The sequence below is a fragment of the Osmerus mordax genome, chromosome 14 (assembly GCF_038355195.1).
Source record: "Osmerus mordax isolate fOsmMor3 chromosome 14, fOsmMor3.pri, whole genome shotgun sequence".
NCBI lineage: Eukaryota > Metazoa > Chordata > Actinopteri > Osmeriformes > Osmeridae > Osmerus > Osmerus mordax.
This window is the reverse complement of record NC_090063.1, coordinates 13328206-13355735: the sequence shown is the minus strand read 5'-3', so window position 1 is coordinate 13355735 and position 27530 is coordinate 13328206. Positions and strand designations below refer to the sequence as shown.

Here is a 27530-nt window from a genome sequence, read left to right as displayed (position 1 = left end):
AAATTGAATTTTCTCAAATCGTTAAGGTAATCAAACACATTATGTATTTCCTTTTTTTAGCTCAGTGAGAGTATTAACTGGTAAAATGTGCCAATTCAACAAATGCATAAAAAAGAGGACATTTGTTCACTGAGAACATCTGGCTGTCAATCTAGAGGCAGAACCCCACTGTGTGTCAATTAATAAACAAGAACATTTGAGCATAATACAAAACACGGAAGACACAAATTTTAACTGAACCATTAAAGTGATTGATAAATGCAAGTTACTTCCAGTATCACTTTAATCAAAAGCTGCATATAGTGAGAGGAAATGATCTTCTTTGGCTACTTAGTACTTCCTGTACTCTTCTAGGAATAATCTACACCCTGGTAGGGATTCTCCTAGTAACACTTGACCTGTCATGTTTTTGGTTTCAGTATTACTACTGGTTGCACTACTAGGAACTTTAGCTACTGTAATCATAGCATAGCCCAGCATACAGGGTCTCTGATTGTATACTTCACATTTGGACTCTGGGGTTTTTAGGCCCTGATTGGCTGGAGAGTGGGGTTAGCATTAGGCTAATGCGCTAGCACCAGCATCGACAGAGTATCAAACTCTGAGCTGCACCCTGTTACCCTGTCCCTCAGTGTGACTGCGAACTGACACCAACGATGGTCCCATTAATAGCACAGTAGCCTTCGAGATACCTGTCTCCCTAACTCCTATCCTCTTCCTCATTCACTCGGGTACATGAGGAGACGTCCGTAACATGTTGCTTCTACCTGTCGGGTCCAAAACGAGTGACCCTATTCTCACCCACTGAAAAGTGCACTAGCTACAACACAGGGTGTGATTTGGGAGTCGGGACAGTTTGAGGGGGAGGAGCCTCAGACAGGGCTCTCCGCCGGCGCCACCGCGTCCTCCGTGGTCAAGTCAGAGTCTGACTGAGACTCCTGGCTGCCTTTGGAGAGTTGGCCCATGGGAACCGCCACAGTGTCGTGCTTCCCATTGGCCAGCGTGGTGATGGGAGGAGGAGCCTGCACAGGATGCTGGGCTCTCTCAGAGCAGTTCTGCACGGTGATGATGCGGTTGAAGGCTTTGAGGCGACGCCACAGCTGGAGGTAGACCTTGCACTGGATGTACATGAAGATGAGTCCGCCGGAGGAACTGATCCCCACCACAATCAGCTTGGTCCAGAACGGCCATTGAAACACTGTTGTGGGCGTCAAATGGGGACACCGTGCATGCACGCACACACACATCATTCACACAAACACATACAACACACACACACACAAAAGGGTTATGCGTGTATTGACGGGGACCATAATAACTGGTATAAACAATACCTGAGCTGCGCTTACCCTCTGTTGTACTGTAGTTCTGTAGATTTAAGCTCCAAAAATAGTCTGAAATCAAGAGTAAGTGGTGGTCTCCTTATTTTTACTGTCTCTAAACAATCTGTCATTAAAGGGCAACAAATTAACTTGAACTTTTAGTAAATATATTTATACATATTAATTAAGCATTTAATAGAAACTTGGATAGACCTCCATTTACACTTGCACTATCATTAGACCTAGTTAATCCCGGAAACTGTTACAAATCACAAAAGATGAAAATGAATAGAACAATACCGTTGCAGTATAATGCAACGGTATAACACATCACAACCTTTTGTGTTAGTGTTTGTATGCCAAGTCATTTTACATGTACGTGCCAATTACACACACAGCAGCAATACACAAAGCTATACATGCATGTCCCATCTGTTTTGTAATTTAGAAAAGAAGCTACATTTTATGTGAGGAAAAGTGGATGTACAGCCGTGGCCAAAAGTATTGGTAGCGGCATACATTTTGTGTTTGCAAAGCTTGCTGGGCCTTGGCATAAAATGACTGCTAACATAATTTCAGTCATATCATCAGCCAGTGCCGGTCCTTCCTGCAGGCGATATAAGCAGCCGTGGCATGAAGAGGGGGCAGCAATTGTCCACGACTGTAAATGTAATATATTCAACCTACGTGTAAATAAAGTAGTCTTATACCCTGGGACATGCTAATTCCATGAGTATGTAATTGATGGGCAGGAAAACGCTTCAAATGTTGAGCGTAGCAGTATTGTAGGCCCCGCAGATTGAGATTCAATTCAATGTTAAAACATTTTCATCAAAAAGCTCTGTGGTCAAACTCTAAACTCCGGGCTATGTCAAGAGACACTGACCATAGCTTTTGCCTAGACTGATCTCGTCGATGGTCCTTTTGACCAGAACCTGGACCGACCACAGCACGCAGATGATCGCAATCAAGTGAAAGACCACCGAGCAGAAGATCTTCCTTCGCTCACTGGTGGACATCTGTAGCTTCTCCCACTGAGACAGGCAGAGCAGAGAGAGAGAAGAGGAAACGTGGATTTGTAGTGGCAGGAAGGAACTGGGGAGAAAAGCTTACCCAAGACAACATGTGATGTGTGTGTGTGTCTACCTTGCCTAGCGGCTTGAGCTGTGTCTCCATGATGAAATCATATTTGCACAGTTCACAGCATCGCGTGTCTGAAGACTTGATCCACTGGTTTAGACAGGCCATGTGGACGAACCTCATACTCCCCGTGCACCGGCACGGCGTTATCAATGAGAACTCCTCGTCCCCCTCACAGTGACAGATTCTATACACAGGATACAGAGGGTTAGGATTGAAATTCCAAGAGGCCAGATTCACACACACACACAACATAAATGGACTCTCACCACACGCATTTGCACACACTGACCTGCAGACCTCCATTTCATCGTCAGACCCAGGTTCCACTGTGCCGTTGACGGCGCAGTCGCTCCGTGTCGTCGGCACCGACATGTCCCCACCCCCAGCCCCCCTCTCTTGGTAGCGCTTGGTGATGTGCTCCTCCCCTTCCTCCACCAGCGAGGAACTCCCGGGGCTGCGAGACTCCCCGTCCAGGCGCTGGGTCCCGCCCCTTTGGGAGGCGCGCCCCTCCCTTCTCGGCGCCCCACCACGTCGGCTCTTCAGTCCCCCTTGCCCGTTTTCCACCGGAGCCTGGTTCTCCTTGTTTTCGCGGCCTTCGTCTGAGCCCACCGACTGGAGCTCCATTATCTCCCCCCCGTCTCCACCCCCCCCTCTCCCCCCGTCCCTGTCTCGGCTGCTCCCGCTCCGACGCCTGCCCCTCCGAGCCTTCTCCTTGCTCCAGCTCCGCGACTGGCGCCAGGTCTCCTCGTCCTCCTCCGAGGACTCGGACTGCGGAGGGATGGAGCCGCGGTGGCGGACGTGCTCCTTCCTCGGCTTGGAGCCCATGTCCCGTTTCTCGGCCCTGTCGGAGCGCTCGCTGCTGGGGCTGCGCTCGCGGTCGGGCGGAGGTTGGGCGATTGTCTCGACGGTGGCGGTGCAGCTGTCTCGCTTGGGTCTCTGCCGCCGTTTCACCTGCTTCTTCTGGGAGGAGCTCTGCTTGGTGCTGGTGGCCGCCATCGCTCCTTTCTGAGGAGGTTTCTGAGTGTGTCCGTCAGAGACATCCTCCTCCAGGCGAGTCAGGGGGCCGGTACTGAGCATGGGCACACGCATACGAGTCAACACAAACATACACACACACACACAGACGGATACACACACACATACACACAGAGATGGATACGCACAAACACACACATTCAGACAGATGCACGCACACACACACATACACCCGGAGACGGATACACACACATGCACACAGGCAGAAACACACAAACAGAAAGGTGGAGAGATGGAAAAGTACAAGGTGAGGTGAAACACAGGCAAGACACATGTGTGATCAAACATACATGTTTACAAGCTGGGATTCAAGTATTTGTACCAGTACAAATCTGCCTATTCTCCTGTAACAAGTCTTGATATTGAAAAGAACAACATTCTTGAGAAGTTTATTGATTTAGGATGTCCTAACATTAATATGGATCAAATAGATCAATGTTTCTGGTGGTTGAAAGCTCTACCGTGCCTCCCTCTATATATATAACCTTGCCGTGTGCTTATGGACACAAGACAAAATGGAGGCACAAACCACAAGTAACCCGTGTCTGGAGGAGAACAGTTAACAGGGGTAATTGTATTGGGCGACTCTCATACCTGCAAATATCTTGAGACGAGGGGGTGACTGACATACGAGTCACGGTGGCCGTGCCCAGTCCCGATGTAGAACTGCTCGCCTGCAACCAATTACAGAATGGATTTACGGGCCTCCTAAATGGACTGGCCTAAAGCCAGGAACCAATATTCGGTGGCCAATGGTCAATAAGACTGAAATAATTGAAAGTTAACCATTTAAACACCAACCTTGAAATCTTGACTGGCTACATTTAATTAGCCTACTGTAATTCTATCTGTGAATGGAGTATAACTGGATAAGAGACATTGACCACAGACCCTTTTATGGGTTCAGTGGTTACCTTGGAGATGTTGCTGGAACGACTCCCTGAGCGTCCAGAGGCCTTCCCTCCCTGTGGAGAGAGAGATGGGGGGGGGGGGGGGGGGGGGGGGCATAGAAAGACCGGAAGGATAATAAAGATCATTTGGGTTGCATTTTACATGGCACTTCTATCCAAAGCAATGTACAAATAGTGAACTCTGCTCCTAGATAAGAGGAAAGGAAAACATACTAAAGTAGCTTGTACAAAGTTGACGTCAACTCAACCACATTCACCCACTTATCTTCTCTTCTCCTCAACCTCAGTCAACTCCTCCACCCCGCTCATTGACAGACATCCTCAAAGCTAAATTGTCTGTCGTCATGTGATTTCAGGCGCTTCGATTGGTCGGTACAGCAGTGTCCTCTGAGATAGTTGGCTGCTTTTTTAACTCCTGGCTGATGCCAGGAGTCAAGAGTCACGCTCTCTCCCATGTGTATCTGTGACCTCAAGTAAGACGACCAATCCTCTTAGAGAGGGCCGGCTGAGCGGAAAAGGAGCTGTGCTTCACCGATAATCTATTTTCAGAAACATTAAAGCGCTTTTGGCAGAACGTGCCGGACTGTTGCTGTCTAAACTTTACTGCTGGACAAATATACAGTACAGTACACACAGCCGACTGCAACCTTTCACTCGGTCAACAGTCACATTTATTATTGATCATCCGTCAGTATCACGAGGGTGACTTCAGATCGCTTGTGTGCCAGTCGTTCCCTTTCCAAAACAACCAGTTGTTTGGTGACCTAGGAGCAGCCTACTTAAGAGCTTCTCTCCTGGAACTGGGTTAGGCTGGTTTGATTGTGATGAGGGGTCAGAGTGATCGAATTATGATAGCACTGGAGTAAGTTTAGTTACTTGTGACGGATTGGTTTACACCTGACGGGAAGAATCTATGGCCCAAAACCAGCAAGGCAGGGACTTCTGTCTGTGTTCTAGTCTGTGTACTAACTAACTCCATTGGCTGAAAGAGTAGGCTTGCTGTAGCACAATGAACAGTGTATTATACTTCTGCTTTTTTAATACTGTAACTAGATCTTGGGGTTTTCAAAATGACATGAGTGTCATAACAGTTGCTTGGTTGTGTGTGTGTACGTGTGTTTTGTCCTCTCCTTCATTCTCGTAAAAACATGCCATGTGCCAGTCCGGACTGGTAGCAGTGCAGTGTTTAGTAAACGGGGTTCAAGTTCAGTATCTTGTATTGGCATCTCTGAGCTCAGGGTAAGACCTAAGGGTCACTTCCTGTCATACCTGACTGTAGCTGAATGTTCATTATATTGTTCTTAGCCAAGCGTAAAACCAGCAGCTAGCAGATCTTATTGTATTTGTGTAGGACTCACCACCTTGACTGATTAAAAATAGACACGAAGTAGATCCAAAATGAAACGTACCCTTTTTCTCACAAACATGCACACACACACACACTTTGCACTGGTTCTAGACACATCACTCAAGTCTTTAGATATTTACTGGTTATGGTTAAATTGTCAACTCTGTACCTGCCCCATCGCTGTCAACTATCAGTAAACACCCACATAGACAACATACTAAAAAATACACACATATGACTACATAATCACACACTGTCAAACAGTGTATAATCATAAGCTGATCAAGGGATTTACTTAGTCAATTTAAAGTCCGTAGTCTATAGTTCAATTAATCCACACCACCTGCAGTCAAAAGTTGCCCATGCGTATATGCTGGTTACATCCCTAATAATGGCTGTGAAGGAAGCTATGTTTAACTGACTTACTACATGGTACAACTGTGACTGCCTGAAATGACCGAAGCACATGAATTTTCCGTCCCAGCAGGGTACACGTTGCGACAACAACTGGTATTTAGAACAATTTGGCCCTAGAGGAGAACCCTCTTGAAACATGTTAATTAATAGAACCCCTTTTTTCTGAGGGCTCCTCTACAAGGACACCGAATTCTACAAAGTCATCTGAGAGTGCAGGCCTGTACGCTACAAAAAACCTACACCCATCTTCTTCATCTTGGAATATGTGAAGTTTCCTGAACAACTTGTCAGACCCTTCAGAACATCTGAATGTCTAGGTAGAGCATAACATATACGGAGGAGGAGGTCAGATGGCTGAGCGGTTAGGGAATTGGGCAATTAATCAGAAGGTTGACGGATCAATTCCCGACCGCGCCAAATGACGTTGTGTCCTTGGGCAAGGCACTTTACCCTACTTGCCTCGGGGGAATGTCCCTGTACTTACTGTAAGTCGCTCTGGATAAGAGTGTCTGCTAAATGACTAAATGTAATATAAATATACCTAGATGCCTCAAGAAAACATAAACCTTCACCAGAACCAATCACAGCCCAGTACACTTCCACCCTCTTAAAGGCTACAAACCCCACACACCTCCTACTCTGCCAATCAGTCATTGAGCCGCTGCAGTTAACCAAAAGAGTAACTTCAATAGCCAGTATCTATTCAGGATTCACTTCACCATCACATACCTGCCTCTCTGCTCTGTCAACCCTACCAGGATCTGTGTGTAAGGGGACATGAGAGCGTGTGTGTAAGTGTGTGTTGATACTGATGGTGACGCAAAGATTAGTTGGTGTATGAGGCTAAGCGATATTTTGAGTTCTGCCCTTGGGATTAGTCATTTATATTCAGCGTGAAGGTTGGACTGATGGCTAGGTAAACTAACTCCACACACACACACACACACACACACCTTCTGCATTTACCCTCATCTCCCACTAGGCCAGACTGGACCATATGTAGACAACAAGAACCCAGCAATCAGAATCAACTTTATTTGCCAAGTAAGTTTGCACAAACAAGGAATTTACTATGGCAGGAAGGTGCATACGGTAAACATAAAAGAGTAAATATAAAATGTAGTATGTATGTATCTATTTCTCTCTCACTCTTTCTCTTTCTCACTCTCTCTATCACACACACACACTTTCTCAGTAAGTGAGTGTGTGAGTAAGGATGGTGCTAAAAGCTTGATGCAGTGACTGTGTGTGTGAGTAAGGATGGTGCTAAAAGCTTGGTGCAGTGTGTGTGAAGGTGCGAACGCCAAGTCGTCAAACAGCACCTTAGCTGAAGCAACACACTCAAGCACACATCTGCTGGGTACAAGCTGCCAACCCTACGTGATAGGAGCTGACACTGCCAGTGGAAACCTAGCAGGATTAGAAACACACACGCACACAGACACCAAGTCACGGAGCGCTCACACGTGAACCTTCCACCCCACCCCACCTCCCTTTCTTCTGCCACAAAGATCAGCCTTCAAGAGAAACATTGAAGATCAACCATGAAGATTAGTCAGGTAGAGCAACCATGAAGCTCAATCGTGACGATTAGTCAACTACAGCAACCATGAAGATCGACCATGAAGATCAGTCATCTAGATCAACCATGAAGATCGACCATGAAGACCAAGCATGAAGATCAGTCATCATAAATATTGAACTATTAAGGGGCACACAGAGCTCTCCTACTCCGTAAAAGTTGTCATCTGAATGTTTTACTGTAGATATCTTTGACCGTACTGTTACTACGGCACAAAATATGCACAAAATATAAAAACACACAAAGTCTCATACTCCTAAATGCCCCCCTGAAGGTCTAAACATCCAAGTGAGAGGTGAATGGTGGGGGGCTTACCTCAGTCTTGTCTTTGGAACGAGAAGCACTTTTGCCGTTACTCGCCGTCTCCTGAACCGGCACCACGGAGATCTGGTGTACTGGCATTCTGCTGTTCAAAGCGTTGTTCCCAGGTTATTCCCACAGCATTCTCAACGCCGCACTCCAGACTGTCCAACTGGTCTGTCTGCTAGGTCCGGGTCCCATCAAGGGCTGTATGAAGAGCACCCGGAATGCCGGAAGTCCTCAGCGCTGGCCCCTGAGCATCGAGAGCCGAGAAGGAATGGGATCAGGTCACCGTGGTAACCCGGCAGAAGGCTCTGGAAACGGCAGGTTGTGAAATTGTCATGACGACTGAGAGAAGCTCAACAACACCCCCTTCCCCCCACCCCCGTTTGCGGTGCGTGTGTGTGAGAGAGACGGATAGATGGAAAGAGAGAGAAAGATGGAGAGAGAGACAGGGAGAGAGATAGAGGAAGAGAGATAGAGAGATAGTTAGGCACAGAGAGAGAGAAACCCTTAAGTTAATCTGTGCTGTTACCGGATTGACCAGGTGAGTTGTTCGCGGGGCGACGGCAGTGTCTGGCTGAGAGGGGTGGAGTCAGGAACAACATGCCTGCTGGGTAATAAGATTAAATTAACCTCAATCCCTTGCAATGGCCAGTGTGGCTTATCAGCTTACACAACATGACTCACACACACGAACACACACACCACATACACAAAAGGCTGGCAGATATGCTAAAAACCAGGAGGATTCACAATATGTTGACATATGCTATGCGATAATCTTCTTTTCATTGCTTCAGTCTAGTTCTCATTAATGATTAGACATGTTGTGTGACTGTATGTGGTCACTTGATCGTTTACTGTCAAACTTCCTGAGAATGCTTCAGCACAAATATAATAATACTGGAGTGTGTTTTACACTGTGTGTGTGTGTGTATGCTAATGCATAGCCAAATCCTTCTCAAAATTGAGTGCCAGCCCTATGGACTAAAACAGACATGAACAGACTGTCTGTAAATAGTGTTACGGTGGTATAACAATAACAGTGTGGGGATGCTAGGGTTAATGTATACTTTTTATACATTTTTTTTTTTTTTTAAGTGTTCAATGTTATATCTATGTTATCAAAGATGGGCAAAAATACATCAAAATGTATTTTGATACAAAATACCCCTCAAATAAATGTATTAAAATGAACTACAAAATACTGGTGCCAGAAAATTTAACAAAATACAATACATGTATTTTGTATTTAAAATATAGGAAATACTTTTTCTGGATTTTCCGTTTTCTAACAATTTGGTATAGCAGAGCATTCAGGTTTGGGCTATATAATGTACATAAAGCTCTGGTGAACCCCCAAAAAAGAAAGAACAGTCACAGAATGTCAGTGTAACTAAGCCAAGCTATTAAAAGACAACAACTTGATTGATTATGTTACATAATCAATACATACACATAATTTGTTTTATTTATTTATTAATGGGACTTAACAGCCCATAAACTTACAAACGTTGATATATTTATTCATTCAATATTGTCTCAAAATGATATGATAATGTTCTTGTGTGATTTTTTTATAATAATAAAAATTCAAAATTGTTGAAAATTCCAAATTCTCTCTCACTCTCAAGCTTTTGTGACGCTTTGACAAATCCATGTGTTTTCCCATAGGCATAGGGGAGTGTGTGTGTGTGTGTGTGTAATCCACACTACCTGCCCCTCCACAGGGATGCTAACACAATAGCAGTGTTGCATAAGTCCTTGATAAAGTCCACTACTGCACCTGGAGAGAGGACCCTCCACCTGACGAGGCACACAGACTCTCCCTCACACACACACAAACACACACACTGAGGCATCAGAGGATGAGTAAGGACTCACTCTCACACACTCACTCACTCAGTCAGTGAACAGGTAACTTAACAAGTGAGTTGAGACCCAACCACTGAGTAGCCAGTTTAGTTGCCTTTAAGAACCACTAACTTTTCCAATATTTCTGGGGTTAACCGCCTCTTGTGCGGATTGAATGTAATTCTTGCAAACGAGAAGTGTCTCAACCGGAGCTGAAGAGCGGAGGGTTGGGCACTGGATTATAAGGCGCACTGTCAATGAATGGTCTATTTTCAATATTTTTTCATATATAAAGCGCACCGGACTATAAGGCGCATTAAGCGAAACAAAACAGTCAGATAAGTCAGTCAGTCAAACTTTATTAAACGTGTTCACAATAACTCTCAACATTGTTGAAACGTTAATGAGCGTATTCACAATAACAGTCTGATACCGCTAAATCGAACGTTAGCGTATTCACAATGTAATATTATGGGGAAGCACAATATGTATTACTCCGCGGCGCTCCTGACTACGGTAGCCGCTCTGGATTATAAGGCGCACTGTCGTTTTTTTTTTGAAAATTAAAGGCTTTTAAGTGCGCCTTATAGTCCGGAAAATGCGGTAATTTCAAAATGGAAACTGGTTGAGAGTCAACTTCTCATTCTGTTCACCACACATACATATATACTCGCAGACAAACCCACATAGACATGCCTATAAACTAGGTTGAACCACAATCAAGGGGGAGGCATACAACCAATCTCAGGGTGTGAATAATACACTTAAAAGTAGCTTCCAAATGACCAGTTACTGGATTTCTTGAGTTTTTTGAAGACAGTTGTGGGATGACAGATGAAACATCTATGTCACATGTCTGGATGGTTCCATTCTACTGACATTCTGAATGCCAACAAAAGGTAAGCCTAGGGTTGGAGCATAATGCTATGTAACTTACATTTACATTTAGTCATTTTGCATTCAATGTTTCCGAGGACCAAAAGGCTCATTGCCGTATTGGTTCAATCAGGGGCGCAACTACCCAGTGTCACAGGGGCATGCAGCAAAAAATAAATAAATAAGTGTGACTGACATTGCTCAACAGAACTTCAAACCAAACTGGACATTTAGTTTTGTGTGGTATAACTAATAGAACTCCTACCTGATGTCATCACTGGTCTCATCTCTACTTGATGCCATCGCCGACCTCATGTCTGTCTCATTTACTCCTTGCTGTGGTCTTCTTCACTGAGACATATTGTCAAACATTATGTATTAGATTTTCCATATTAGTTTTTCCATATTAATAATATTTAAAAAATGAATCTGTTAGTATCAAGTGGCTACCCCTACACTTCCACCTAATGTTAGACCTACCTGTTGCCCTCCCCTGTCTTTCCTGATCCATCATCCTTACACATGAATGAAATGAACTCACTGTTAAATATAGCAGCCTAAATTCAATTTTTGAATCAGCCTAGTGATGGCATCAGATAAGACAACTATTATGCAGTAAGGTTGTGCTGCTGTTGAAATTACATGCACATTTTGGATTTTTAAAGTACAAATATGGAGAGCCACTTAGCACAGACTTTTAAAGAGAGAGATGTGACCCTGTAATTACAGCTTCCATGTCACCCAAAATATGTAACTATAGCCTGGATGTTTTCCAGATTCTTGTCATTTAGGCTATAGGCTACCTTATATTTTCCAGTTTTCAGCTCAGCAACCTCAGTTTAACATATTCTAAGCTAGCCGTAAACCCCCATTTGGCTGCTACATTCCCAGTGTTAACAAACGCTAGCCAGTCTGTTAACCCTTGTGCTGCCTTCGGGTCACATGACCCAAAGGTTCACAACGAACCATCGTTATGTTTACCCAATTTTCCCCAATACAAAAACAAATAAAAATTATTTTCTTTTAACCTTTGCAATGTGGGGGGTCTGAGACAGCCCACGGTTAAAAGAAAATACTTCACTTTGTTTTTGTATGCGGTAAAGTTGTCGCAATACGACGGTGGGTCACAATGACTTATGGGTCAGAATGAACCGAAGATAACACAATATTTGCAAGCCTCCAAGCACAGGCGTCCCACTTCAAATTCTACCTGTTGACTTTCACCACCATGCACTTATTTAACTTCTGTCGCATCCCTTGACATGCCATCTCATTTTCCCTCTTTCTTTTTGTATTTTTAGCCCCCGACAGCTTTTTTTCTTTACCCATCTTTTTCCATAGACAACTCACTACTCCTACCTGCTCGCTCAGCGCTCAAGGCGCTCCCGCTCCCTCTTCTATGTAAAAATGTTATGATGGATTCTTGAGATAGGGCGCCTACTCTAGCCTGTTAATCCTTTAAAATTGTATATAACATCGGGGAAATGCAGAAACGCACAACAGCAGCTATATATAGAAAATACCCCCCCCCCCCCCCCCCAAAGCTCTTATGTAAATTTGGGATATTAAAACCCCCTCCAAAATGAAATAAAGTATTGGATTTTACTCCAATAAATCAATAAATAAAAATAAGGAATTAGAAATGTTTTGAACATCTTTAAATGACTTGTATTTGTGTGTGCATGTGTATCTGTGTGCGTGTGTTTGTGCGTGTGTGTGTATGGCTTGTGTGTATGGCTGTCTTTCAATAGATGGCATATCTGTTTACAGAGCTGGAGCTGCTGACAATTGTCTTCTCACTGTTGGTCTTTGGTCTCTGTACTCTCACTGGCATGATAAGAGAGGAGTGCTCACACACAAAGGGTAAGATTGTTCAAATAAACACACACACAAAGAAGACACGTACCAATGAACATAAATTTGGAGTTGTTGCCAATGTATCAAATATATTTATGAAACCATTTTTGTATTTATTATGCAAATAATAATAACAATTAGTAAAAATACTCATTACTTCTTATGTCCAAGGAACTACATTCTCAAAGAGAGTGGTCATTGTCTGACTCTTGGACAGGAATCTGTCACACAAATCTGCACAAGTCCCCGAAAAAGCTTCAGTGATGTGTACAACTGCACAGCTTCATCCAATCAAAGACAAGCGGAGTGTGGACTTTGCTCAAGGATGTACAAGCCCTCCAGGATCAAACATAGGAGTGGCTGGTGATGTCATAATTTATAATAAACAAACACTTTTTAAAACAACCATTTTGAAACATCAGGTATTTTTTCACCACAAAGCAGGTTATGCAACATACCCAACTCCCCAGCTGATTCCTAACTTTGCCAGTAAATTGTTGCAACATGTTAGCTGGAGAGTTAACTTGCCCAGTTAACTTAACTTACCATGTGTGTCCTTATTCATGTGTGTGGGATCAACCAATCTATTTCTAACAGGTAAGACCTCTTCTGTTATTTGTGGCATCTGTTGGAAATGAGTTAACTGTTTCGTTTCCTGTAATTTTCCATGAAATAATGTGCTGCAATGGAATGTGACGGGTAGCGTAAAATGTGTGTCCTTTTCTACACTTCCTCAGTGAAAATGAAGGACCTTGTTCATCGTTTGGGGGGTATTTCAGAAAGCAGAGTTAACATACTCTGAGGTAGACTGTTTCAGAACAGGTGATAAAAGTTTGTTCATTCAACTCGGAGAAGCCTGAGTAAAGCCCGAGCACCTGGATACAAAAATCCCTCATTAATGGAACACAGATAACACTATTCATCATAAACCAAAAATAATTGTAGCACATTGTATCTCTGACTATCTGCCAATCTCGTTCCGTGTTTGTGTTCCGATCTGAGAGAGCATGTCCACGTCGTCATACAAACAATGTGAGGGCACAAACGGAGATTTGTGCTTCAAAATCAAATAGCTCTTTTGAGATAAGGACATGACTTGAGTGAACTTAAATAACTGTATTTTGATCACTTTCGTAAGTGGGTTCAGTTAGAGCCCAAACCACTCTGAGTCATTAAACATGGTGCGCAGCAGCTGTAGACAATAGCCCTTCTCTGTGGTTGACAATAGTACTGCAACTGAACCTCAGCTGTTGTATATTTCCATATGTATGTAATTGTGTTTTTGTTATGGTTTTCTAGTTGCATGAATGGAGTTGCCGTTCTCTGGCTTTGAGTTAACCTTCATCTTCATCGCCTTCTTCATTGTTTTCATTTATAGCCTGGCCTCAATTTGCACACAGCCAGCTAGAGGTAAGCAGCTGCACACACACATGAGGTCCGTTTAGGAAGTAATACCGACTGTCCTTACACAAACAGATATGAAACATACACATTCACATGAAATGTTCACACATGCATTTATACTACTGAAAACTCAAATCCAGGAGGAGATGAGAGAGGAGGAGAGGGGTGAGAAGAGAAGCCTAAAAAAGAGTATATGAAAGCAGCGAAGAGTACAATAGAGTACAGTAGAGTATAGTAAAGTCCTCATCAAGTACTCATCAATGATGAAAACTTTTGTTTAGAAACATTTTTTGAAATTTTTCTTTCAACCTTTTGAAACTTTTTTTTTCCAAAACGTTTTTCCCACACACATAGTGAAAGGAGGAGATAACCTTTTTTTAGGAAAATATTTCTTTCAACCTTTTGAAACTTTTTTTTCCTGAACTTTTTTTCAACCTTTTGAAACTTTTAAAAATATATTTGTAAAATATATTTTTAATATATTTTACATTTGTGTAAGGACAGTCCTAAGTATCTCCATACACACACATACATATTTATCATTATACTGGGTTTGCTTGTGTAGGCCTGCCTCACATGTATTATTGTGCTTGTGTGCATGGGTGTGTGTTCATTTCTAGAAGAACATCTATGGAAGGCAAAAGAGAAGTTCCAAAGCTTTTCAAAGAGAAAGCAAAAAGTGATCGTCAAACAAGCAACTCGACAAGGGCCTTAAATCATTCACACAGACACAGGAACACACTCTTAACCATGTAAAGACAAATACACCAACGGCTGCCACTCTGCTGTAACAGTTTAAATTCGACACTACGCCTAACTGACTGTTGCAGTGTCATTTGGTAGCCGCTAGGGGCGTTTCTTTACAATAAATGTGTTCATCATGGTTTGATTCCCATGCATGTGGTATTCATGTGAACCTCAGAAGGTTACAATAAATCCCTTGGAATTTGTTGACAATTGAAGCGGTCAAATTACTAAATGTTAGGGTTCCTTCTACCTCTATGCCCCCCCCCCCCCCACACACACACACACACAAACGTACACACACACACAGGGCCAGAGTGGGTGCCTACAAACTTCTTGTGCAGGAATAGTCTGATTTGAATCCAAAAGTCTTCACATAGCGGATCATTGCTCCAGTGGTTTAAGACGAGGCATCAGTATCTGACACGATAACACAACATATGTATCACGTGTTTGCTCGTACACATACTTGTCTGTGGAGGTGTGTGTGCATGTGTATTAGACGTGCAGACTTATTCATGTGCATATGTGTTCATTGGTGTCCATACTGAACAATTGTAGTTGACAGGTCTTAAGACCAATTAGTGCCTGACAGTCCTCAGCACTCATTAGGCTAGACGACCTGGCAGCATGACAAGAGACACACCAGTCTAACGATGGGGAATTTAACTGACTCACTAGGCACAATCAACACACAAGGCACACATGCACGCATAGCACAATTCAGCACACATACACACTGAACACATCCCCGGGCAAATGTCACAATGCGAGCAAGGATGCTGAATTACTAAAGAAACAATAATTATACTGGCTCAATATGGGTTATGTCAGTGTGTGTGTGTTGGTGTGTGTGTGTGAGTGTGTTTGAGTGTATGTATTCATCTTTTGGGATTGGTTGGCAGTGTGCCATTAGGCTTGATGACTGACCTGTTCAATGGAAATGGTTTGGACCACACAAGGGTCAAAGTACATGTGTGTGTGTGCAACCATAGGGAGTATTTGAGGAGCCGAGGTAATCCCTGTTGTAGACATACAATTCATAAGAAGTGCCAACATTACAACACACACACCCATACAGGGGGTCAAAGGGTACAGATGACCACGGGCCCAAGGCACGGGGGGGGCCATGCAAAGGTTGACCTTTCAATATGATTTAGTAAAACAATTTACTTACTGACATATCATTGATAATACATTGTAATGGGGAAAATGTGTGTCAGACAGCCAGTGAGAGAGAGACAGAGAGAAAGAGATAGATAGACAGACAGACACAGACAGAGTCTGGAAGAGATATAGCACCAGTCAGTGTTGTAGTCATGGCTACCAGGTGGCTCTAAATAACAAAGGGTCCACGATTAGCATATTCAAATAAGGAGTATAAAAGTTTTCTAAGACAAAAGCAGCCAGTGAGAAAACTGCAGCTTTGCAATGATGGAAAGAACCTAAGACCTCAGCATGGCCACAAACATATAGAATCCACGTGTGCCTGTGTGTGCGTCCATAAGGAATGTCTGGCACTGTGAGGGACATTTTTGCAAACACCATAAAGCAATAAAAATAACATTTCTAAGGGCACAAACACACACACAGAGAGGCGCACACCACTCAATAACACACCACACCCTACTCCCCTCTTTCTCCTTGTATTTCTCACTTAATGGTACAAGGGAGTTGATGGTCCAGATGCTTGTTCAAAGTCTTGGCGGCCATCTTGTGCTCCTGGTCCATTAGTGTCCTGCTGTTTCTCTAATCCTCATTCACATGTAATGGCGAACATTTCATCTTAATGTGTTAATTCATTAGCAGGCCAACTGAATGTAGAGAGGTGCAGTCCACAGGCCCGGCTGTTAGCACACACGCTAATGAGTCCTGTACTTTGCAAAGCCACTGGGTGACATAGGGTTAACACCGTCAGTCCGTCACACTTGCTCCACCTAATCAACTGTAGACTGTGTTACAAAAAGACACACAATAAGAGAATGCCAAGCTCATCCAATAAAACTATGACAAAAATCAACATATCTACAGTGAACAGTAAGAATTGATTTGATTTGCACGCACACACCCAACCACACACGCACGTGCAGAGACATGGACAGACCTAAAAAGCGGTCCCAGATGCTCTACTGTTCTCATGGGTGGACCCAGACTGTCGTTAGTTAGTTTAATGCAGCGGTTGGACTCTGAGCACCCAAGAGGTGAACAGCCTGCCTTAACCCCCTGGCCTTTCTCTCTCTCCACCCAGCCAAGGCCTCATCCCCTCCAGTCATGAGATGTGGAAGGCCCTGGGGGAGGGGTGTGGGGCAGGGGGGGGGAGGGCAGGGGCAGGTGGGGAGGGCAGCGGTAGGGAGGGTGGGTGCGTGCGTGGGGGGAGGGGCAGGGGCTGGGGGAGAGAAAGATGGAAGGCGAGGTAGAAGAAAAAAGTAACAAGGTCACATGTGTGACTTCTTCACTCCCTCCGGTGTATTCCATGTAGTCCCCCTGTAAGCTTCTCTCTCTCTCTCTCTCTCTCTCTCTCTCTCTCTCTCTCTATCTATCTCTCTCACCCACACCCTCACACACACGTAAAATGAGGCAGTAAAGTGTGTGTTAAGGGGCAGTTGGAGGGGGGTGAGTGGTATAGGGGGGCTTCCTGTCATTTGTATCACCCCTCTACATATGGGGTCAATATGTGCAATGCAGAGTGGGCTGCATGTGTGTGTGTGTGTGTGTGTGTGTTAGAGAGAGACAGAGAGAGTGACTGTGTATATCTTGTCAATTATGGCAATTCACACATTTGGGCCCAGGTATTAAGTCATGTTATGTCTGCAACATATAGATATGGGTACATACATATCTGTGAGTGTGTGAGTGTATGGGGAGACAGAATAAGTGGCAGGTTCATGATAGAATTAATGAAGATGGTTGTGCATGTGGGTGTTGGGATGAAAGAGTTTCTTATGTGACATCATAATTATATTATTTTAATACTAGAGGGCATTGGTGTTTAAATGTGTGTGTTAGAATAGTGTCAGGGGTGGGGGTGTGGGGTTGAGCCAGCCCTCCCTCCGGTGGGTGTATAAAGGGGGGTGTGGGGGTAAGGCAGCTTTGTCACTTTGCTCTCAGTCATCGAGACAATCACTGGACACACACATTCCATTGGGGACAGACTGGTTGTCTACAGAAGAGAAAAGAAGACTGAAGTCTTGTTTGATTGTCCCGCGAAACTCAAAGAAAGACGTGCACAGAGAGAGAAAGAAAGACAAGAGGCCAGGAAGTCTGATCAGCCTACCCAGAAATAGAGACTCATCCCTGGGGAGATTGAGGACCATCCACACCTGAGGACCAAATCCACTTTCAGCTCCTGGATCTTTTTTTCCCCAGTTCTGACCCTGGATCAGGAGCTTTGATCCAACCATGAGGATCCTCAACGTGCTCTACATGCTGCTGCTGCTGGTGGCCGTTCTAGGATCAGCCTCTGCTGCGAGGCCAGGTAAGAAGTGTAAGAAACACGCATTGCCCTTTGAAACAAATTGCATTTACATGTTGTTGCCTATAAGCTACTGAGATGGTCTCTGTATTCTGATGTAAAAGCCTAACCGCAGTAGCTGTGGGGCAGCCCTATCGGATTCTTGTACGTTTGTAAAGGTTATTCGTTGAAGTTCCTTCGTCATGTACGTTTGCTTACTTCATATCAGTTTGTTAAACGGCACACTTATAATGTGTACATTTTCGTACAGAATACGTGTTTAAATGTTGATGCGTTCTAATTCTAACTGGCGTGTATGGACCGCTGCCACCTGTCGAAGTAAACTCTGAAACACGAGCATCAATCCGAGCTTTCACAGTCCGGTTACAACAAACGTGTGCACTATCCACCGCTCCACTGAACTAAGTTTACACAGACATTTTTAACAGGATGGGGGAGAATGTTTTCATTCCAGCCTGTGCACAGATTAGAGTCTATTCAATACCAACTCTGCCAGCTGGCTATCGTTAAGCCTGCTGGTATTGGTATTATTGTCTGTATGTAAGAGAGAGCGTGTGCGTTTGTGCACGCGCCTACTTGTTACTGAGAAAGATTGAGCGAGAGACGGAAAGACCGGGGGACCGCCGTCGACGCTGAGGCTCAGCAGCAGTTCCCACCGGTCCATTGTGCTGTCGACGGTGCTCCAGCGCGCTATTGTTAATCACGGTGTTAAACGCAATGCAAATGCCCCGGGGCTGATTACCATTCATGGAGCGGGAGCGCCCACGACCAAGTGTAAAAAGCTTACCTTCAGGCCTTCTGGGTGATGGTTGTGGTGGTGGAGGAGGGGATGGAAGCACGGACGAAGCCATAAACTTATCCGGGGGGTTTATATCTTCCTGTGTTTGACTGTCCGCGTGAGAACCGGTGGGAGTAACGGTGGGTTTATTACGGAGGTTAAAAATAATAATGTGCTACGGTTCCAGGTTTATTAGAGGAGGTAGCTACTTATCTTAATGACTACAAAGGCCCACTCCAACAATAAGTTATTGTACCTTGTACACGGGTGCACCTGTGTCGTTTATCATCGAGATGTAGCCTACTTGTTAGTTTGTTTGACTTGCATTAATTGTGACATTCTTTAACATTAATCACATAGATAGAAAGGCTGTTATGTGAGGTGTTGTTTCAAATACCATTCAGTCTGACTGAACAAAACAATCTAACTCCAGCTTGTTGTGTTGCAGATTTCCTGAATGTGAGGCGAAAATACAGACATCACTGTCCTCACAGACGCTGCATGCCTCTCCACTCGAGAGTGCCCTTCCCCTGAGGTGAAGCACACGCACAGACACACATGCTCACACGCACATGCGTGCACACACGGGGTGGGTGTGGGGTTGAGGGCACATAAAAACCAGCCTAATTTAAATCAGTCCGCCTGATTACTAATCCCACCTGTGTGTGTGTCTGAAACAGTTTATGAGCTGTCCAAGACTTCTGATACATGGCCTAGAGAAGCGGGTTAAATTGGTGGCAGGTGGCAGTTAGTGAGTGTGTGTGTGATTAGTGCCAGAGGTGTGTATTCACGCACAACAGGAGTCCAAGCAGATATACACTCCAACATAAATCTCACTAACAACAGAAGGGAAAGTATATCATGTGTGAGATGGGGTTCCAGTGTTTTAAACAGAGTGGGGGTGAGCAGTGGTGTGTGTGTGAGAGAGAAAAAAATGGAGAGAAAGGGGAGGGGTGTTCACTTTAACATTCTCTAGGAATCATTGTTTAACAGGGTCACTGCCTTCTCACCCTGGCTCCTCCACACACACACACATTTCTTGAGAACACATTCTGCACTACATCTCAGAAGCAGCCTTCTGTCATTCTGAAATTGTTTACAATTGTTTCACTCAGTCATCTATGATCGAGGCTGCATTTTAAACAATTTTACATTGTTTTCTCTAAAGGTGTGAACATGAAGATGCTAAGCAGAAAGAGAGGTAGGAGTGTCAAGGGCAGTTGGAGATCTTTTCCACCTTCCCTCACACCAAGTCACCGGACCAAGGCGACACCAATAGAAGACTCCCTCAACACCAAAGAAATGGACTCCAACCTGCCTAGTAACTCACAGACTGAGCTTGTATTTGGTTTGTCCCCTCCCAGCTTCTTGATGTGATTGAGCTGGAGACTGGACAAAGAGAGTGACATGGATTCTATAGGCCATCTGGAATGTACTCCTCCTTACCTGCCTTCGTGTCCTTCACTGGTGACAAATAATAGATCTGTGGTCCTGTTCATATTCAAAGTCCACAAAAGTACTACTACTTATGATAGTCCAATTATTCATATAATGTAAATACACCACCAATGTGTATGAATGGACATTTGTATGAATGTATCAAGGCAAATATGTCAACAATATCTCTACAATGTCACCTACAAAGTGTTTATATGTATGTAAGGCACTTCAAATGTTTTAATGAATGAGTTTTAATAAAATTCTGTATTATCTTACTGGCCTTGACTCACTTTGAGGGTGTGTTTAGAAATATGACAAAGGTAAAAGGAGAGGTGGTGTCAGATAACACTGAAGACGTTTCCACAATATTTGATAGTTTTCCACCTCCCAATAGAACAGATTTCCAACATAATTCATATCAACACACAAATTCACATTTATTGAAACTAGTGCTCACAGTTGCAAAATCCATTACTTCACACACATTCCGTTATCAGCATAAGAGTACCCAAAAATACACTATCTTAGCAGGGTTAAACGCTTACACACACACATTAGCATTCTCTTAGTACAATAACCCTTACAGCGTGGTGCTCCAGTAACCAAACCTCATTCCCTTCTTCTGCCAATCCCCCCCCCCCCCCCCTCAGTGCTTTTGGCTTTGTCACATCACAACTCGGCACATGATACCTAGAGCAATTGTCTATTCTTTCTCTCTCACCCTCACACACACAGGTCACTTAGGGTCATCACACAGCAATAAAACTCCTCCTCTCTGATCTGTGACCCACATCCCCTCACCGCCACCACCACCACCTACTCCTCCTCTTCTATCCTCCACTCTCTCCTCCATATTCTTCATCCCCGACCTCTCATCCCTCTCTCCTTTGTTATCTGTCCATCTCTGTCAGCTGATCCAGCTCTTCAAAACACACCCAAAACCCTCTCTCTTTCTCTCTCTCTCCGTGTGTGCACAGGTGTGTGTGTACAGAGCTCCCTTTCTCAGTAAACAGTGGATATCTTCCGTCAGTCTCTAATCCTCCCCCTCAAGTCAGTCCCTTTTCCAGTAGATATCCACCCCCACCCCCGCCCTCCCACCCCCAGCCCCCACCCTCCCCTCATTCTTTGTCTACTCCCTCTAAGCCGAGCCGGCAGGACGGCCAGCGTGCTCACAGGGCCGACCGTGGAGTAGGTGGACGTGAGTGGAGGTTCAGGTGGGCGGCTCAGTGTTGGGCGGTCAGGTTGAGCAGCCTCTTGCTCAGCAGGGTGTTGTGTTGCTTCAAATATTCTATCAGGTCAGCCTGCTTCTCCACCACCTCCTCCAGATTGGAACCTTCCCTGCAGGGACACCACATTTGGGGCATGGACAAACGAGTACAGTGGGTGTGTTAGCACGTGTTTGTTAGCACGTGTGTTTGTTAGCACGTGTGCGGGTTGTAGGTAGAATAGAGCAGTGTGTGTGTGTGTACCTGAAGCCAGTCTCAGTAGGCAGGCTGGTGCGGCTGTAGGGGTGTGATTGTTCCTCCTGACTGATGTCCGGAGCCGCTCTCTCTCTGTTGAACCGCATCACTCTCACTGTGGAGACAACATGCATACTCTTCGTTAACATGTGGCTGAGCGGTTAGGGAATCGGGCTAGTAATCTGAAGGTTGCCAGTTCGATTCCCGGCCATTCCAAATGACGTTGTGTCCTTGGGCAAGGCACTTCACCCTACTTGCCTCGGGGGAATGTCCCTGTACTTACAGTAAGTCGTTCTGGATAAGAGAATCTGCTAAATGACAAAATGTAAACATGCAACTTATTTACTTCCTCCATCTTTTTCACACGTGCACCCACACACACACGCCCACCCTGCTCGACCACACACACACAGTCTGTGGGCCTTTACGAACTAATAAACTATTATCAGGTGTACACAAACACACCTCTGTCGCCTCTCTCCCTCACTCTTTATTTCATTCTCACTCTCTTTGACACACACTCTGTCTCTGCCTCACTCACACACACACACACACACACACTTTCTCACTGCCTCACACACACTTGAGCTGTTGTATCCTGCACTTAAAAGTCCTTACGAGCCCCCGTATCCTGCACTTAGGAGCTTCAGGTCTCACACCCCTTACATCTACTTTTATACAGGGGAGGAGGAGGGGAGTTCTGAGTGTGTGTGTGTGTGTGTGTGTGTGTGTGAAAGGGAGTCAGAGGCTGCTTAGCTGTAGTTGAAGAGGTTCACTGAATTTTAATAAGGCACAGTATACATTATGTGTGTGTGTGTGTGTGTGTGTGTGTGTGTGTGTGTGTGGAGACAGAGAGGAGGTTTGGCTGGATGTCGATGATGAGAGTCATTAACTGGAGGAAAACATCAGGGAGGTTCTAAAGACACTGGCATCTTGACCCTGCTACAGTACTGCAGGTCATCACACACACAATTGAGAAATACCAGGGATTTTTGCATAATGAGCCCTATTTGTGTGTGTGTGTTTGTGTAAATACAGTCTTATGGTGTGTGTGTGGGTGTGTGAGAGAGAGAAAAGAAGAGAGGCACATTCCTGAGGTTGCAGAGAGGAAGTGGTGGAGGAGAGCATCACAGAAAGTTAGAAACAAGGAAAAGCAATCAATTGCCAAACTCAAAAATGAAACGTATTCTCCTTTCATATAAAAGGTATCTCCTGAAAGAAAAATGGATGTTGTACATGTCACAGAGAAAGGGAGAGAAGAGGGGGATGAAGAGAGGTAGAGAAAGGATGAGGAGTGATGGATGGATGGTGCTGTAGTGGGACAGAGGTGATGCATTTCACACGCTGCCGTTAGGGGAGCGCGCACACACACACACGCGCACAGACTAAAGTGTAGAGAGTGGTATCATGGTCCGATTTGATCTGAGGAAGTTGAATCCCTCCGGTTGACGAGGGTGTGTTTTCAGGTGTCAACAAGCTTTGCGGGGTGTTAACGGCTCCCACTGATGTGCGTGCTCACTGCTAAACCCTGCGCTGAGGGCTAGCTGTCCCCATTCATCCTCATACACTCCAACAACGATGCTAATGCTAACCCCTGATGCTTGTCTCTCAGCAGGCCTCTAGAATCATCACAATCGAACCAGCATCTTTGCTTCAAAACATATCTAGGAAAAATGTACGCGTAACAGTACACCTTTTCACCTGTCCTCCAAAAACAATTCTAGTGGGGTCTTTTCCCTGGCCTGGGATCAGATCATTTGACCTTTAATCAGTGGTGAGAGGAAACCCTAACCTGACCCCGGAGCTGCCCACAAGAGGCAACTTGACCCACCCCCCCCCTCCCCGGACACACACACACACACTACAAGGGAGAATGAGAGGTAGTGCATCGCGTGTGTGTGTCAGCATCAGTGTGTTGTCACTGCACCCTGGAGTGCATACAATAAATTCAGACAAAGCCGAGGAGCGGCGTATTCCGAGTTAACCCTTTGAAGGACGGAGCGACACTTTGATGTGTAGGGCACATGCAGGCCTTTAGAGGAGAGTGCATTCATGTTATAATGAGAGAGGCAGATACATACGGCAAACCTCAAAGACACACTCAACTCACTTGGTAACACACACATACGCACACACTCTGTGCCTCACTCCATCAGTACTGCCTCGTGTCTGTAGTGCACTTCAAAGGGAAGGGGTTAAACGAGGCCTTCCCTGTGGGCCCTCATAGCTGCAGGCATCGAATCTCTGACACACACACACATAAAACTGCTTCACTTCTATTTGTTAAATCAAAGCATACAAAAGTGCTTAATCTTTCTTCGTGTAGATTAACACATTATTTCCTGAGTTGGCTGAACTGAAACTGAGCTGATTCGAACCTTTTGGTTGTGTGTGCGCGTGTGGCTGGGCAACAAGGCGTCGCTCTGCTCAGGTCTAGCCTGACTGCACTGATCTGACCTGGAATGCAAGGACGCACACACACACACACCAAATAGCAAATCACCCATACAGTAAACAACAGGACAATGCGGGTGTGTGTTCAAGTGTGTGTGAGGGTGGAGCGGGAGGAAGGCGAGACTGTGGCCGGGCTAAAGCCTAATGCCCACCTCCGCTCTGAATAGGGCCTTCTCTCATTCTCCTAGCCTGCAGTGTCACTGCCCTATCTCTACCTTCAGGCAGCCACAACACGGGCCAATACAGCCCCTTCCACATAGGTTTCCTTCCAATGCTGTATCTTTAATAGCAATATCCTCTGATTGCGTGTGTTTAACGGGAGCTTTCCTCTCGCGATGGAGGTGAAAACGCTGTGCGGATGCACTCACACACGGTGGCCGACGGTGCAATATCATATTTAAATGACAAACACATGAAATGCTTTTCTGTCGTGTTTTATGGTGAGGGAGGGCAGGGGAGTAAGAAAGGTGATGAAAGCAGAGAGGGGGGTAAAGATAAAGTTGGAGATAGAGAGAGCGAGCAAGAGAAAGAGAGAAGAGAGGGGGGAGATAACGAGACAGAGACAAGAGTTAGGAGATGGGCTGAGGGATGAATGGCTAATTGTCATACCGCCGCCTGTGTCTGAATAGGGCAGGGCCCAAGGCATTGTGATGCGGATGTCCCTGGAACAAGGACGGGGGTTAGCTGGGTGTGTGTCGTAGGCAACAGTGTCTTTCCAATGGTAGCTTGTCTAATTGCTACCGTTTTAATTCAGGCATTATCCCCCACCCAGATTGGGTTTGCTTTCGTGCCGATCGTGGCATTTGCCTACCCCCCCCCCCCCCCCCCCCCCCCTTCCATCGTTTCAGACGCCTTTCAAAGTCAAAGAGCGGTGAGGAGTGCATGTCCGAGGGTGTGTGGGGGGCAGATGGCTGAGCGGTTAGGGAATCGGGCTACCAATCAGAAGGTTGCCAGTTCGATTCCCGGCCGTGCGAAATGACGTTGTGTCCCTGGACAAGGCACTTCACCCTACTTGCCTCCGGGGGAATGTCCCTGTACTTACTGTAAGTCGCTCTGGATAACAGCGTCTGCTAAATTACTAAATGTAATTGTGTGTTCCGTACCTGTGTAGATGACGAGGGTGCGTGTTCCGTACCTGTATAGATGACGAGGCATGGCAGAGAAACGAGGAGCTCCAATCCCAGAATGCTGAGCAGCACGTACACTTTCACGGTGGGTTGTAGATCCACACACAGGGCTACTAACACAGCCACGTTCCCTACACACACACACAGACACAAACACACACAAGCTCAATTCTCAAAGGGATGTCTCCACCTTGTGGTAAAAAAAGAAAAGAAACTGCCACTCTGATCTAAACGACTACGTGCCGAGTATGTTTGACGTGTTCTTGAGTAAGGGAAAACATACCTGTGGAGTGCACAGTGACAGGCAGGTGTTTCAGCCCCCGGGTGTCTCTATAGAAACGGAGGTATCCTCGGTTCCTCGCGCTACTGTGATGGTGCTGGACGCAGACGTTGAACAGCAGCACCAGCAGCCACAGTCCCACCTTCCCCAGCACGATTACGTTGTCCCCCTGTGCAGTCCCCAGCAGCCTGATGCACTCGTCCTCTCTGCCCAGTTTCAACATGCAAGCCACCGCCAGAGCCACTGCCAGGGCAACGTACGCCACCTGGAACACGGGGAAAGTGGTAGACACACCTCACATGAAAATGAAACTGTGTGTGTGTTCATCTGTGCGACTATAGCCTACATGTGAGCATTGAAGACAGACAATAATAACAATGCATGTGTAGTTGTGTATTTACAGAAGGTGATAGTTGTGTGTGTGTGTGTGTTTATGTGTGTGTGAGAGAGAAGGAGTGAGCACGTGAAAGAGAAAGGGAGAGTGAGAGAAAGATCTTATCTCACAGGGGGTCATCACATCAGGTGTCAGTATAGATTAATTCCACCCTGTCTTGCTCACACTGGATTCGAACCAAGGGTCCTCTAACACACAACGCAGCAACACCCTCTCATACACTGTGAAAACCTGCTTCACAACCGTCGGTACTGGGGAGTGAGCTTAACCAATTCCGGTCGGTTACACTTACATGTAGCATTGATAGAAGGATGGCAGTGCAAGGTGTAGATATGCTCTGAAATTCTCTACGTATGGCAGAATGGAGAGCATCTGGTGAGATGAGCGGTCCGTCCACCAACGGGTCATCTTCTACACCGGTCACATCTAGTGAAGTGCTGGCCTGATACACATGTGCGCACACGCATAAACACACACCACAGCAGCTAACTAGGTCAATGTGTCAAGTAGGAAACTAGGATAGCATTCCGTACATTTGAGTAGACTACACCTCCAGGGGAAAAATCTAATACGTCACACATTTTTTTAAACAAACAGAACATGTCTATAATAGTGTACAACACAGCGGAAATAGCATGCTAGTTCAAAAATATGATAGCGCTAAGTCAACCAGACATACTCCAAGCGACGCTCCTTTTGAGTCCATTGGGTCTGCCGTCTTCGTCACTTAGCTATCCCTTGTAGTAGTAGCCTGTCGCAAACATAACACGAATCATTTTACATGAATACGATCTTTCAGATCCCTTTTGGTTTTCAAGAACGTAGATCCTGCTAGCTCCTTGAAGACGTTTTCACGTGACAACGGTGACAGCATATAAACTTCCGGTTTGGCGAAGCGGCTCTTGTAGCCTACCTCTGTTCAGTTTATTGGCGGTTTACATGCTCCATTACCGTCTTCTGGTATTTATTTTTCACAAACCTTCAAATTGAAGAATGTTAAGAATATGTATGTTTATGTACACCACTTTCAAACTGTATTACAAAAATATTTCCCAATATCAACTTTCCCAATATGGTTCTAGCATGGATGTGAAATTCTCAAAAAGGCTGTAATATCAGATTCATGAACTGCAGAATAAATACTGCATGCTCATATCATGTTGGCCTAATGTTATTTACTTTTTGGAAAAACATTAGATCATTAAAAGGTTTGTGGCATTAAACATTATTTTCAACAGTTTAGTTGGTCTGTTCTTGTCTTCAAAGTGTGTTTTTCTATTATATTAAATCTGCAAACAAAATAATGAACACAAACCAATACACGGCCAA

General features: G+C 45.0%; 3 protein-coding genes and 1 long non-coding RNA gene across 4 annotated transcripts; 2 read left to right on the top strand and 2 right to left on the bottom strand.

The window, feature by feature from the left end:
• Positions 1 to 39: 39 nt before the first annotated feature.
• Positions 40 to 8160, bottom strand: marchf1 (membrane-associated ring finger (C3HC4) 1). Its single transcript, XM_067250325.1, has 7 exons — positions 8074 to 8160; positions 4415 to 4465; positions 4095 to 4174; positions 2755 to 3534; positions 2469 to 2649; positions 2203 to 2356; positions 40 to 1198 (listed from the first exon to the last, which is right to left on the bottom strand). The coding sequence occupies exons 1-7, from the start codon at positions 8158 to 8160 to the stop codon at positions 873 to 875; spliced, it is 1659 nt and encodes a 552-aa protein (XP_067106426.1). The 3' UTR covers positions 40 to 872.
• Positions 8161 to 13948: 5788 nt separating this feature from the next.
• On the top strand, positions 13949 to 15009 carry LOC136956919 (uncharacterized). Its single transcript, XR_010878249.1, has 2 exons — positions 13949 to 14058; positions 14673 to 15009. It is a non-coding gene; the product is annotated as an uncharacterized lncRNA (long non-coding RNA).
• Positions 15010 to 17913: 2904 nt separating this feature from the next.
• Positions 17914 to 20758, top strand: apela (apelin receptor early endogenous ligand). Its single transcript, XM_067250806.1, has 3 exons — positions 17914 to 18271; positions 19495 to 19581; positions 20215 to 20758. The coding sequence occupies exons 1-2, from the start codon at positions 18196 to 18198 to the stop codon at positions 19578 to 19580; spliced, it is 162 nt and encodes a 53-aa protein (XP_067106907.1). The 5' UTR covers positions 17914 to 18195; the 3' UTR covers position 19581; positions 20215 to 20758.
• Positions 20759 to 21597: 839 nt separating this feature from the next.
• tmem192 (transmembrane protein 192) lies at positions 21598 to 27048 on the bottom strand. Its single transcript, XM_067250853.1, has 6 exons — positions 26881 to 27048; positions 26494 to 26643; positions 25811 to 26072; positions 25536 to 25658; positions 21956 to 22061; positions 21598 to 21824 (listed from the first exon to the last, which is right to left on the bottom strand). The coding sequence occupies exons 1-6, from the start codon at positions 26905 to 26907 to the stop codon at positions 21710 to 21712; spliced, it is 783 nt and encodes a 260-aa protein (XP_067106954.1). The 5' UTR covers positions 26908 to 27048; the 3' UTR covers positions 21598 to 21709.
• Positions 27049 to 27530: the final 482 nt, after the last annotated feature.

Bases quoted from the DNA above. Each gene is read 5' to 3' on its own strand.
- marchf1 (XM_067250325.1), bottom strand. From the start codon at position 8,160: ATGCCAGTACACCAGATCTCCGTGGTGCCGGTTCAGGAGACGGCGAGT. The intron at 4,466-8,073 runs GTAAGCCCCCCA...CTCTCTCCACAG, and splicing joins GTTCCAAAGACAAGACTGAG to GGAGGGAAGGCCTCTGGACG. The intron at 2,357-2,468 runs GTAGACACACAC...TGCCTGTCTCAG, and splicing joins AGCTCAAGCCGCTAGGCAAG to TGGGAGAAGCTACAGATGTC.
- apela (XM_067250806.1), top strand. From the start codon at position 18,196: ATGAGGATCCTCAACGTGCTCTACATGCTGCTGCTGCTGGTGGCCGTT. The intron at 18,272-19,494 runs GTAAGAAGTGTA...GTTGTGTTGCAG, and splicing joins AGCCTCTGCTGCGAGGCCAG to ATTTCCTGAATGTGAGGCGA.
- tmem192 (XM_067250853.1), bottom strand. From the start codon at position 26,907: ATGGACTCAAAAGGAGCGTCGCTTGGA. The intron at 22,062-25,535 runs GTACGGAACACG...TTGTCTCCACAG, and splicing joins ATGCCTCGTCATCTATACAG to TGAGAGTGATGCGGTTCAAC. The intron at 21,825-21,955 runs GTACACACACAC...GTGTCCCTGCAG, and splicing joins CCTACTGAGACTGGCTTCAG to GGAAGGTTCCAATCTGGAGG.